The following is a 12320-nucleotide window of genomic DNA, read 5'->3' on the forward strand; positions in this document are numbered from 1 at the left end:
GCTGTAATCCACGGGGTCGCTAGGAGTTGGACATAACTGAGTGAATGAACTGACCTGAACTGAGGGCTTCCCTGGTAGCTCAGCTGGTAAATAATCTGCCTGCAAACTGGAAACCTGAATTTGATCCCTAGGTTGGTCTAATCCCCTGGAGAAGGAAACAGCTACCCACTCCAGTATTCTTGCCTGGAGAATCCCCATGGACAGAGGAGCCTGGCAGGCTACAACCCATGGGGTTGCACAGAGTCAAATGTGACTGAGCAACCAAGCACAGCAAAACACCACATGGCCGCTAGTGGCTGCATCTTTTACCAATGCACTCAGATCATCCCTGGGTTGGAAAGATCCCCTGGAGAAGGAAATGACAACCCACTTCAGTACTCTTGCCTGGAAAATCACATGGACAGAGGACCCTGGTAGGCTACAGTTCATGGGGTCACAAAGAGTCAGAAATGACTGAATGACTTCACTTTTACTTTCAGATCATTTTAAAGGTAACATTGCAATTAGATGTTAGGACTCTGTATTTTCAGGTAATGAATTACAACAGATTTGGAATTTAGGCTAATCTGTGATTTCAAAGAGTTTAATGATTTTCTTATATACCTCAAATTATACTGTCTTTAATTTATTTAGTCAATCAGTACTCAAAAGAACTTTCACATTTGGTCTCCCAGCCATTCTTTTTTTTTTTTTTTTTTGGCAAGGGGTGAAGAGGTTACCATCAGGCTCTAGTTCTTTGATCACGTATTTGCATCTTCTTGACTGTAACTATTATTTTGCCATAGACTAGGAAAGGATGAAGTTCTAAAAATAAGGATGAAATTATTAATAATTCACCATCTCAACATGAGCCAACAGGAACTGACATTATTTTCTTTCCCACAGACAGGACTCCACATTCAGGAAGGGGAATTCCCTTGTGATGAAGTTAATGATGATGAGAATGTCCATAAAGGGGAAAACTTCCAAAATATTAGAACTCTGACTTTTAAACTGTAGTAAATATTATGGTTTAAGTGTAAAAATGAGAAATACTGATTTAATTCCTTTATAATAAAATTTAATAGTTTTAATTACTGTGTATAAAATATAAGCCTTTATAGGTCCTTTCTCTACTTATAAACAATGAAGTCTATGATTTGCTCTAAACTTCAGTTTTCCATAGCTTATCTGATCCCCATTACTGAACTCAAACTAGATTTTCCTCTGACATCAGCAAGAGCTTTTCTGAAATGTTTGCAAAGCTCCAGGTGCATGGGTCCCTGAATAAATATTATTTCAACACTGATCAGCTGCCTAGGTGAAGACCAAGTTAGGAAAGAGGTCTACAAGGAGTTCTTAATGAAAGCAGGTGGCTGTTGATAGCCTAAATAGGTTCAACAATTAGTTAGAACATTTTTAGGACTTTGGTGCATCTCCCAAGGGATTTCTGTAATATTTAGAAGGCACTTGTTTAGGAAGATCCTCATTTCATGCTCCCCTAATAAGGAGAACATATTTTTAAAACTACATATGGTAAGACCAGAATTTCTGTTTCTAGCAGGGAAAAACTTTAATTTTTGGCTTTATTCATCTGCTGAATTTTAGGAATTTCTGCAATGTCAAAGAACTGCCTTCCTATACATAATATGGTTTTCAAGTGTAAATCAAAAAACAATTACCATATTTATTTAGGGTGAACCTATAAAACATACTCTGTGGAACAAATTTCACTTAATAAATAACAGTCCATACCAAGTTTAAGTAAACTTTATCTTCGTGCATTGTATGCATTAAACATATTATCTACTCTAAATAAGGTAAACATATCTGCTGGACTAGAGTCCCAAAATAAGACATTGAAACTTTCAAACTATTGTCATTTCTATGACACATGAGTTTCTTCCCTGATAAATTTAAAATGCATTTGTTTCTCGCCTGTATGTACACTTTGACTCAAATTAATCCTTGTTCAAGCCATACTATCTACATGAGAAAAGTTAAGACCTATTAGCAAGAGTATACCTATTAAAAAAATACTGTAAAGTATAAACATTGTTACTGGCACTTAGGCAAATTAAATTCCCAAGAAATATTTTTTTCTGAAATGTATTTATTGGCAATAGGGTGTGAAATAAACTGAATCAAATTTCACATCTCCTTCAATGATGTTTTTGAAACTCTGAGTAATGACCCAGGTTGAGCCATTAATGCAAATCCTCAAAACTTAAATAGTTTCTTGATGCTTTTCATTTTGAGACATCTTTTAAAGAAACAACAGATGCCTCTCTACATGCATTCTAAAAATCAATGGAATTAATCAATAACGCTCTCCACAGGTAATAAATGCTGAGAAGCATTTCTGCCCATCCATATTGATCGGGAGAATTGCTTCAGATTGGTTCTGATGTGTGTAAAAATCATTTCCTTATTGATCAAAGCCTCCCTTCTCCACTCTGATATGATATTTCATATATGGCATACAACTATTTTAGACTACATTCGTGTATATATGTGATAAATTTCCTATGATTTGTGTATGAGACTAATTTGAATGAAATATAAATTGGATGTTTTTGTTTCTGTGGGGGAACACATTGCTTTAAATTTATTTAAAGCATGAATAATCATGAGAAATTACTGAATTTATTCTAATGAGAAAGGTAATGATGTTTTTCATTCACATTTTCTTTATTTGTAATAAGCTTAAAAGTTTTGAGTTTGCTTTTGTTTCTTACAACAGAATTCCATTTATGCAGACACATGCCTCTATACAGAATGATGCTATTCCTGGTGGTATAAATAATAGAAAGCTGCATAGAGTTTTAGTCAACAGTTGACTCATATTGTTGGCAACTTATATTTTGGTTACATGATCAAAGATACAAGTGAACATTCTGACCTTTTAACTAATGTGTGTTGTATATATAGACATAGAATAACAGGAAAGTATGTCTTCTAAATTAACTGTCTAATAATAAGTGTATAATTTTAATAGATACAGCATAGTTTCATTAAATAGGACTCTATGCATCTTTGATCCAAACAATTGCTTTGGCTAATAGTACATGATAATTCATGGTTTATTGGGTAAATATTATTAGATCAATCAAGGATTTTTCCAAGGAAGCTCAGCTTCTAATTCTTGATACATTAACTAGGGTTGTGAATTATAGCCAAAACCTGTTATAACATATAATATTGACAGGTCTGTCAATATAACTTGGTAAATTCCATAATCATATACTGCCTATTTTTCTCATCTGACTGTTCCACTACAAAATGGCATTATTCTGGTCGGTGTATAAACTATTGTGGAAAGTGTCACTGAACCACTCCCTCCTTTATTTATTGAAAGGCTTCATTCATCTCATGACTTTCATTTGGAATTTCAGGGACTATGAATTATATAATCAAGTCCAAATATCTCTACTTTAGATAATTTCACTTTATTAATCTAATAATTTGATTTTTGTTCTTTTTTTTAATTCTGAAGGAATATTTGATGCAAAACAAGTTGAAATTTTTCAATAAAAGAGAGTAGTTTTATTGGATAAAATATGTCCACTGTATTCAAAAACACTATTTGGCTGAGCTGAGGAAATGTCAGTCAACACTGAAAGCATAAATATAAAAAGGAAGATATATTCTGGTTTGTTTCCCCTAGAACAAAACTAAAGTTTATAACATCTTAAACACTTACCTTTTCTGCTCACTAAGGCTCTGATGAATCTTGGGCACCTGCTTGGGTTCTATGAGCTCTAAAAGAACAAAAACTGCTTTTCTAGGTCTCACATATTCCCAGGAAGCTAATTATACAATAAGATTCTTGGAGTCAACAAGTACCATTAGAGTAACCACAGAAATGGTTTTTTTTTGAATTTTTGAAATATTTCTTGTACTTAAATAGAAATTAATTTCAAGTATTGCTGGGAGCAGGCATAGATTCAGCTGGAAGCTGAAGCTGCACACCCAAGAGATATTTACTCTGACTCATGTTGCACTTTAGTGAGCGCAGCTTAATCACAGTGGGAGAGACAACATTGAGCCAATCAATAAAAATTCATCTGGAGGTATTAGGGCGTGACGTGGAGGATAAGAGCTGTGGCTTTTGAGTCATGTAGTCCTCATTTCCAGATTCCACCACTTTAAGCTGCGTGACTTTGGGGGAAGTTGCTTTTCTCTCTCTCATTTTCCTCCTCTATGAAGCAGAGTATGTGCTTAGCCTACTCTGTGGTTCATAATATGAACCACATGTAGTTTAAAATTCTTAGTAGCCATGTTTTTTAAAAATCTGATGAAATTAATTTTAAAAGATTTTTAACTGAATACACTGTATCCACTAGTATGGTGCTATATAATCAATATAAAATGATTCATGAAATATTTTTCATTCTTTTCTCATACTGAGTCTTTAAAATCTGGTGAGCATTTTACAGCTGTAGCACATTTCAGTTTGTATTAGCTGAATTTCAAATGCTCAGTTAGTAGCCATATATAAGTAGTGGCTACTAAAATGGGTAGTGCAAGTATGTATTCACCTCATAGGGTTGTTGTAAGGATAAAATGAGATAATATGTGTGGTGTTTAGAATGGTGTGTAGCAAATAAAAAGGACTAAAAAGGTAGTTGTGAAAACAGTTACGACTGATTATTGACTGCAGCAGTGCTAAACTGGAGTGAAAAAGCAAAACTCCATGACATGATTCTGTTCTAGAGTAATCGCAAAGTTAAGAAGACAAGATAAATAGTTAACTATAATGTATGGCATCTTATTACAATATGAATGTAAGAATAAAGTGCCATAAATGCTCAGAAGAGAAAGAAAGATCTTCCCCATTAGAGATGCCTTGTACACCTTGGTGAAGAGAATCATTTTGAACTGGAATTTAATCAATGGATCAATTTTTCTTAGGAAGATAAGAGACCATGAAGATGGGCTTCCTGGCTGGCTCAGACAGTAAAGAACCTGCCTGCAATGTAGGAGACCTGGGTTTGATTCCTGGGTCAAGAAGATTCCCTGGAGAATCGCAACCTACTCCGGTATTCTTGCCTAGAGAATTCATGGAGACTAGCGGGCTATAGTCCATGGGATCACAGAGTCAGACATGACCGAGGAGGATAAGAGAAGGAGGATAGCACTTTAACCCTGAAGACAGCTATTCTTTAACCATGAAAGACAGAAGAAAATATTCTACCAGAGGAATAATAGAAGCAGTAATTCAAAAGTAAGGAAACAAAAATATATACTTGAGAAATGATGGCAAATTTTTAATGGAGAACAGAAAGTCATTGTAAGAGTCTACTTGGGTGAGCAGATGCAGATTTGTATTAGTGAAGAGGGCTTAAAAGCCCTGCTAAGATACTACGATGTTACTCAGTGTAAAAAGGAAACAGTACAAAAAGCACTGGTTTGGAAGTCAAAGATCTGATTTTAACAAAGTTCCACAATTACCATGAATATATTTTCTTACCTTGGGCAACTCACTTCATCTCTTTGAGTATTTATAGTGGGGTGATTAGATCTAAAAGTAAAATATAACCTGAGCATGTTAAGAGTTGTAACAAATTTTCGTTGTCACCATTGCTGCTGTTTTTGTTGTTATTCTAGTCAAGTTTATGGTATTTGCTTTGGGTGGGAGTGGCATAATGGAAGAACACTTTAGGAATTATTGTAGACAGATTTAAAACTAAAGAAAGTGTAACCAAAAAATCACCTGGGGTTATCTTTTCAATGGTCCTAACATCTAAAATTAAGGACTTTTAATATTGTAAAATAAGAGTTGAAAATGGAAAAATTGTAGAAAACAAAAGACAAATGGAAAAAGGCCAGGTTGAGGATGGAGAGGGATAAAAGATATGAAATTGTCACTGCAGTTTGGAGTCTGAAAAACAGAATACAGTAAACAAAATTGAAATGGAAGAACTAGACAGATAATTTTGCTGGAAATGTAGGAAGAGATGAATCATTGAGTCTTTTTAGTGTAGTAAGTGCCACATATACACTAGAAGGTATGCATTTAGAATTGATATATGTGGAAGATGGCTGAGGAGTGGGACATGGAGCTCGCTTCCTTCCACAAATGCAGCAAATATACAAGTGGAACAGTTCCCACAGAACACTTATTGAATGCTGGTAGGGCAAGAGCCTCCAAAAGGGCAAGAACACTTTCACATAACTGAATAGGAAAAAAGAAAAAGAAGTGGGGGAGTCTAGACGGGACCTGTGCCACGAGGAGGGAGCTGTGAAAGAGGAAAGATTCCTGAACACTGGGACTCACCTGAGGGAAGATGAACCTGGCTGGAGGGAGGGCTTTGGAGCCTTGGAAGAAAGCGCAGCAACCTTTATGCACAAGACAAGCAGTAACCCTGCTCATGGGCATGTGTCCAGAGAAAGCTGATTCGTTAAGATGCATGCACCCCAGTGTTTGCTGTAGCACTATTTACAATAGCCGGGACGTGGAAGCAACCAGAGGAATGGATAAAGAAGATGGGGTATATATTTACAATGGAATATTACTCAGACATTTAGAAAAATGAAATAATGCCATCTGTAGCAACATTAATGGACCTAGAGATTATCCTAGTAAGTGAAACAAGTCAGATAAAGCCAAATATCAAATGATGTCAACTATACATGAAGTATTAAAAAAAAGATACAAATGAATTTATAAAACAGAAACAGTCCCACAGACTTTGAAAACAAACATGGCTAACAAAAGGGGGGAATCCGGGAAGGGGATAAATTAGGACTTTTGAATTAACATATACACACCACTATATAAAGATAAATAATCAAGAAAGACATACTGCATAGCACAGGGAGCTTTATTCAATATTCTCTAATAACCTATTCAGGAAAAGAACCTGAAAAAGAATGAATACATGTACATTTATAATTGAATCACCATATACCTGAAACAACATTGTAAATTGGCTATATTCCAATATAAAAGTTAAAGAATTAATTGATGTGTGAAGAATGACTTCTGAAGACCATTAATGTTTAATGTTCAGAGTTTAACAGAGTATTATAATCAACCCCATAATTCTTTTCTTCAGTTTTAAGCATTAAATTTGTGCCTGTAAGGAAATTCAGTGGCATTAACAGAGAAGCCCCAAATGTCACACTTATCTGAATTATAATTTAAGAAAGAAAATTTAAAGTCGGTAAAAGGAGGCAAGGAGATCAAAACTGTCCATCTTAAGGGAGCTCAACCCTGAATATGCACTGGAAGGACTGATGTTGAAGCTGAAGCTCCGGTATTTTGGTCATCGGATGCAAACAGATGACTCCTTGGAAAAGTCTCTGATACTGGGAAAGATTGAGGACAGAAGGAGAAGAGGGTGTCAGAGGATGAGATGGCTGGATGGCATCACTGATGCAATGAACATGAACTTGGGTAAGCTCCGGGAGATGGTGAGGGGCAGGGAGGCCTGGCGTTTTGTAGTCTATGGGGTCGCAAGGAATAGGACACGACTGGGCGACTGAACAACAGTAACAGACGAAGAAGAGTTTTTTAATAATAAATATTTCAATTAAAATCCCAACTTTATCTTCTCTGAGCCTCATTCTTCATTAGCTAAAAAGGGAGAATGTCTACCTGCTGGATTGAGTGCAGGACATGTGAGGTGACTGGTGGTGCTCTAGGTGCTCCATAAACAATGTCTACTGAAAATTCATTCTAGCAGACCTGGAAGACAAACTCATCTCCTTTCTTTTCAAAAAATATTATACTATTTATTCCATACCACAACTCCTCCTACAGCAAACATGTGTGGACTATTGATTATGCCATTTCATAATTAATGTCAAAAATACTGTAGTAGGCAATATGCAGAATTCCTAAACTTAAGTAGAATTTGTCTAGGTTAAGAGCTGAGTGTTGAACAGATTAAGGTAACTCTTGGTTATTTTAGGTATTTACTCTCAAATTGAATTTTCACACGTTTGTATCTAAACTCAAAAGTCTTCCCTGACAGCTGAGACTGTAAGGAGTCTGCCTGCAATGCAGGAGACCTGAGTTCCATATCTGGGTTGGGAAGATCCCCTGGAGGAGGGCATGGCAACCCACCCCAGTATTCTTGCCTGAAGAATCCCCATGGAATCTTTTGGGGTAGCCCTGGTGGCTCAGCCAGTAAGGAGTCTGCCTGTAGTTTAAAAAAGTACCAACATTTCACTAATATTTGCACATTTTGTTAACATGCAATGAGTTTCCAATTTTTGTTGGTTCACCCAAAGTGATTCCATATACCCAGATACAGTGTCACCACTTGACTTCCATGGGCTATTTCAGTTTATATACATCAAGAGAGTCAAAGATTCAAGTTTTTATACCATATCCAATTGAGACTGCTTTGCTTAAGATATTATTAAACCTAAATTATTAAATTTTTTTTCAAAAATTTTCTTTCTAAAACAGAGTATAAAGAAGCTCTATAATGTATATTTAGCACTAAAATTTGAATGAAATACTAATTTTTTTTAAATTTATTGGCTCATTTATTGGCTTTAAGTGAAGACAAAATTTAGTGCTTTCTTCATTAGCCAAAAGAAGTTGGCAAATTAATCCAAAGGAGTAAAATGAATAGCACTACAAGTTATCCTCATTCAAACTCATTGGTCAGCAAAGAAGATAGTGATTTAACTGACAAGAAATTATTCTAAATTATTGATAGATTAAAATAAATGCTAAGTTTTTCAGAGATGTGTGGATCAGAAGATAGTCATAGTCACTCATTATTGATATCTACTGATTTACATAAAAAATAACACTTAGGAAATTATATCAATCTTCTCCCTGGACTGCCTACTTTCTCCCTATTCTGTAAAAGTCTGAGCATCCTGATAACATAAGTGTTAATCAAAAAAGGAACAAGTCATTTTTTATAGAATACATATTGAAATATTTATATTTTTAAATACCTTTTAGATCATTGTTGATAAACTATAACGCTAAGTATTTTAACCATATACTGTATACCCATGTGATATTTGTGGAATGTGTGCATTTATAATTTAGTATAATAATTCTTAAATACAATGCTAAATGACATTTTAAATAGTCTATTTACTCAGGAATTGCATATTAGGAGTCAACATTTTATTAAAATATCATAATGGTTAAGCATTTTGTTAAAATGTTATAAAATTTTAAAATAGAAATATTTTTTTCACATTTTTAAAAAGACACATGAACATTGTTGGTACAAGTTTTCATAAATCTTCATGTACTGTTTAGAGTTTCCTATCGTATTTTATTTAATTCCACTGACTAAGTTTGATGTAGCTAAATCTTCTATCCTTCCTAAATTTTCATTAAGACTGTGACATTGGTATGACAAATGATTCATCCTGTAGTTTATTTTTTATTGCCAGTCATCAGGATGTTTAGAAAGATAACTGGGCACATGTTTCTAAATACTTTCTAGAGATGCTACCAGTAGTCTGATTTTTTTTTTTTCTTTTGAGAGTACCACCCCTCTCTCTCACACCAGTAGATACTAATGTAGTAATTGATACATCCTGATTAGTAATTGACACATCCTGGTAAGTAATTTTGCAAATCTTCTAACCTAGAAGCAGTTAAGCATCTCAATTCCCAGTAAAACTAATTTTGAGGTCAGACATTCTATGCCATGTAATAATCCAGTATACTTTATAGAGGTGAACATGATGTTAAATAGATAGATGGATACACACAATCTTACAGTCTTTTGAAAATGAGTTCAAGTAAACCTGCAAACCTCACCATGAACTTGCTGACTCAAATCTGTTCAAGCAAAGACACATTTTTTAAATATCTGCAGCATGGTATTGTTGAATTATATTATGAAATAATATACTCCTGTCATCAAATTCCAATATTTTCTCTATTTTATTGATCAAATTTTCAGAAATTACTAATAACTTTCACAAAGATTTTCAATGATAATTTTTAGAAATTTGACTCCAATAAAAGGTAATGGTTTAAAAGCTAAATTGTTTCCCTTTTCTTTAGGGGCTTTGATTCTGCTTGGTTTTCTTTGCAAAAAATAGGAAATGATATTTACCACCTACCTTGTTATTATATGAAGACTACAAGAAAAAGAAAGTCATTTAATTCTTAGGAAAGTCATAAACAACTGTCTATAGTGTGAGTTTGAAAGTGGAATCCATATGTAACGTCTCTGTTGGCAAAGACTTGGTAGAAGGGGCTTTGTAATAAATATTCACATCTGCTGCTTTGGACACTCAAATCCATCCTAAGGATCTTTGCTGTGTCATGCTTTGTTCTAGATGAAGAGGCCCAGTAGATAAAAAGGTTTGTAAATAGGCCATATTTATCACAGTCAACTTTACCATGTTTCAGAGACTATTCTTGGCAATTGGGGTTAAAATATGTGATTAAATATTTCACAGTGACCTTTATGGCAATATCATTATAGAATTTTTAACATGGAATGGTAAAACTCTACTTTTACAGTGTATCACCTACTTAACATTGGTCAAGAAGGTGTCACTGATAACAATGCTATGCTAGATATAGAAAACCTAATGACTAAAAAAGCCAGACTCTGTATTCAAAGTGCTGGTGACTAAATGTGAGCTCCCTCCAATACCTAGGGTGTCATCTTAAGCAAGTTATTTAGCCTTTCCCAGTCTCTTTTTCATCACCTATATAGGAGTTATTATTTTATCATTAGATAAGATTATCTGGAATAATAGATACTAATTAAATTTACTAAATCTAGTATACAACATATTGAAAGAGTTTAATGAATCTTAAATGTCATTACTGGAATGATAATAAATACCTTCTAAATATGGAGGTATACGGATAATATATACCTTCTAAATATATACCTTCTAAATAAATACCTTCTAAATAAATATTGTCCCATGGACAATACTAATATCACTTATTTAACCCACACATTGAGCTTACATAGACATATTTTATTGCTTTTACTTGCTTCCAAATTCCCTAATAGTTTGCTGCAGGATTTCTTTAATAAAAGTTTTAGTTGGAATTGTATGTGGATATGTTTTTCATTTTAAGGAAATTATTCACTCACAAATATATGGTATAAAAATGTTGAGAATACTCTGTGCTATATTTAGCTCTTTTATGATACAAAATTTTAGTTTAACAGAATTTTAAATTAGATTAAAAATGCTAACACATCTTTGAAATGGAGGTATTTATTTTCACTTCAACTCCAAATAAAAGTTTGCTGGACCAATGAGTATCATAATTTTTAAAGTATAGATGCATATTATTATAGTTTTAAGCAATGATGTAGTATAGTAAACAAATTTTAATATAATAAATTTAAGTATAACAAATGTAAGTATAAATTATCCACTGTGTATGTATATTTATTTATGTATGTATTAGTGTGTATATTTATATCTTTGCCATAGATAGTTTTGAATCCTATTTTTAAAACTTTTCCAGAGATAATTCACTTGAAAAGAAAGGTTTATTGTCTACTTGCTTTCAATTTCATCTTCTCAAAATTATTTATTAATCCCAAATACAAGGAGACTAGCAGGGCATTTTATGACCTCTACATATTAAATAGAGAGATCATTTAAAAATTTTAAAATCTACTCGTTGGCATATCTTAATTGTGACTGGGATTATTTCCTATACAACCAGGAGTTAGTTCAGATTTGTTGACTGACATCTAACATAAGTCTGAATTATAGTTGAAACAAAACTGTATATTTTGTTGCTTGTAAACTGTTACTGCTTGAAATAAAACTTTGATCCTCATTCTTTCTCTCTCCCTTCCTCTCTCCCCCTCTCTCTCTGTCAGGTCGAGTTTTAGCTCAGGCAAGTGGCAATGGGGTTATCCATTTGCTGGATCTTAAATCTGGGCAGATTCACAAACTGCTGGGCCATGAGAGCGAGGCTCACACAGTCATATTTTCTCCTGACGGAGAGACTCTGTTTTCCGGAGGCTCTGACGGCACCGTTCGAACGTGGTCTTGACGGTCAGTGCATCCCACTGCGGAGGGTATTCCCTTTAAGGACTGAAAATGCCTCATATTGTCCCAAACCGGTAAATAGCTGGTTAAATGTGTCAGCATGTAACATTTACAATTTGCTTTAAAACTTGCTTTGGACATAAATGCTAGTGCTCATACTGTTGCCAATAAAAAACAATAACTTTCTGACCATTTATTTGTCTTTTTTTTTTTTTCCTCCTTTTGATAAGAATTCCAAAGCAGAGCATCTTTGCTAGTGGTTTGGAAGAAACAGTTTTACAATGACGCCTAATGACAGACTAGATGAATTACAAGAGATTGATTTTGAATGTTAGAAAACAAACTGCAGGAGAACCAGGCTACTT

The 12320-nt window shown here is 34.1% G+C and overlaps 1 protein-coding gene across 2 annotated transcripts in view; it reads left to right on the forward strand.

Moving 5' to 3' along the window:
• Positions 1 to 12149, forward strand: part of SPAG16 (sperm associated antigen 16) — a 968306-nt gene extending 956157 nt beyond the window's left edge. For both annotated transcript variants that reach the window (XM_070458611.1, XM_070458612.1), the window contains one exon: positions 11784 to 12149. In XM_070458611.1, coding sequence (XP_070314712.1) covers positions 11784 to 11959 — 176 coding nt within the window. In that variant the 3' untranslated portion in view covers positions 11960 to 12149. The remainder of the gene's footprint in view (positions 1 to 11783) is intronic.
• Positions 12150 to 12320: the final 171 nt, after the last annotated feature.

The sequence above is a fragment of the Odocoileus virginianus genome, chromosome 30 (genome assembly GCF_023699985.2).
Source record: "Odocoileus virginianus isolate 20LAN1187 ecotype Illinois chromosome 30, Ovbor_1.2, whole genome shotgun sequence".
Lineage (NCBI taxonomy): Eukaryota > Metazoa > Chordata > Mammalia > Artiodactyla > Cervidae > Odocoileus > Odocoileus virginianus.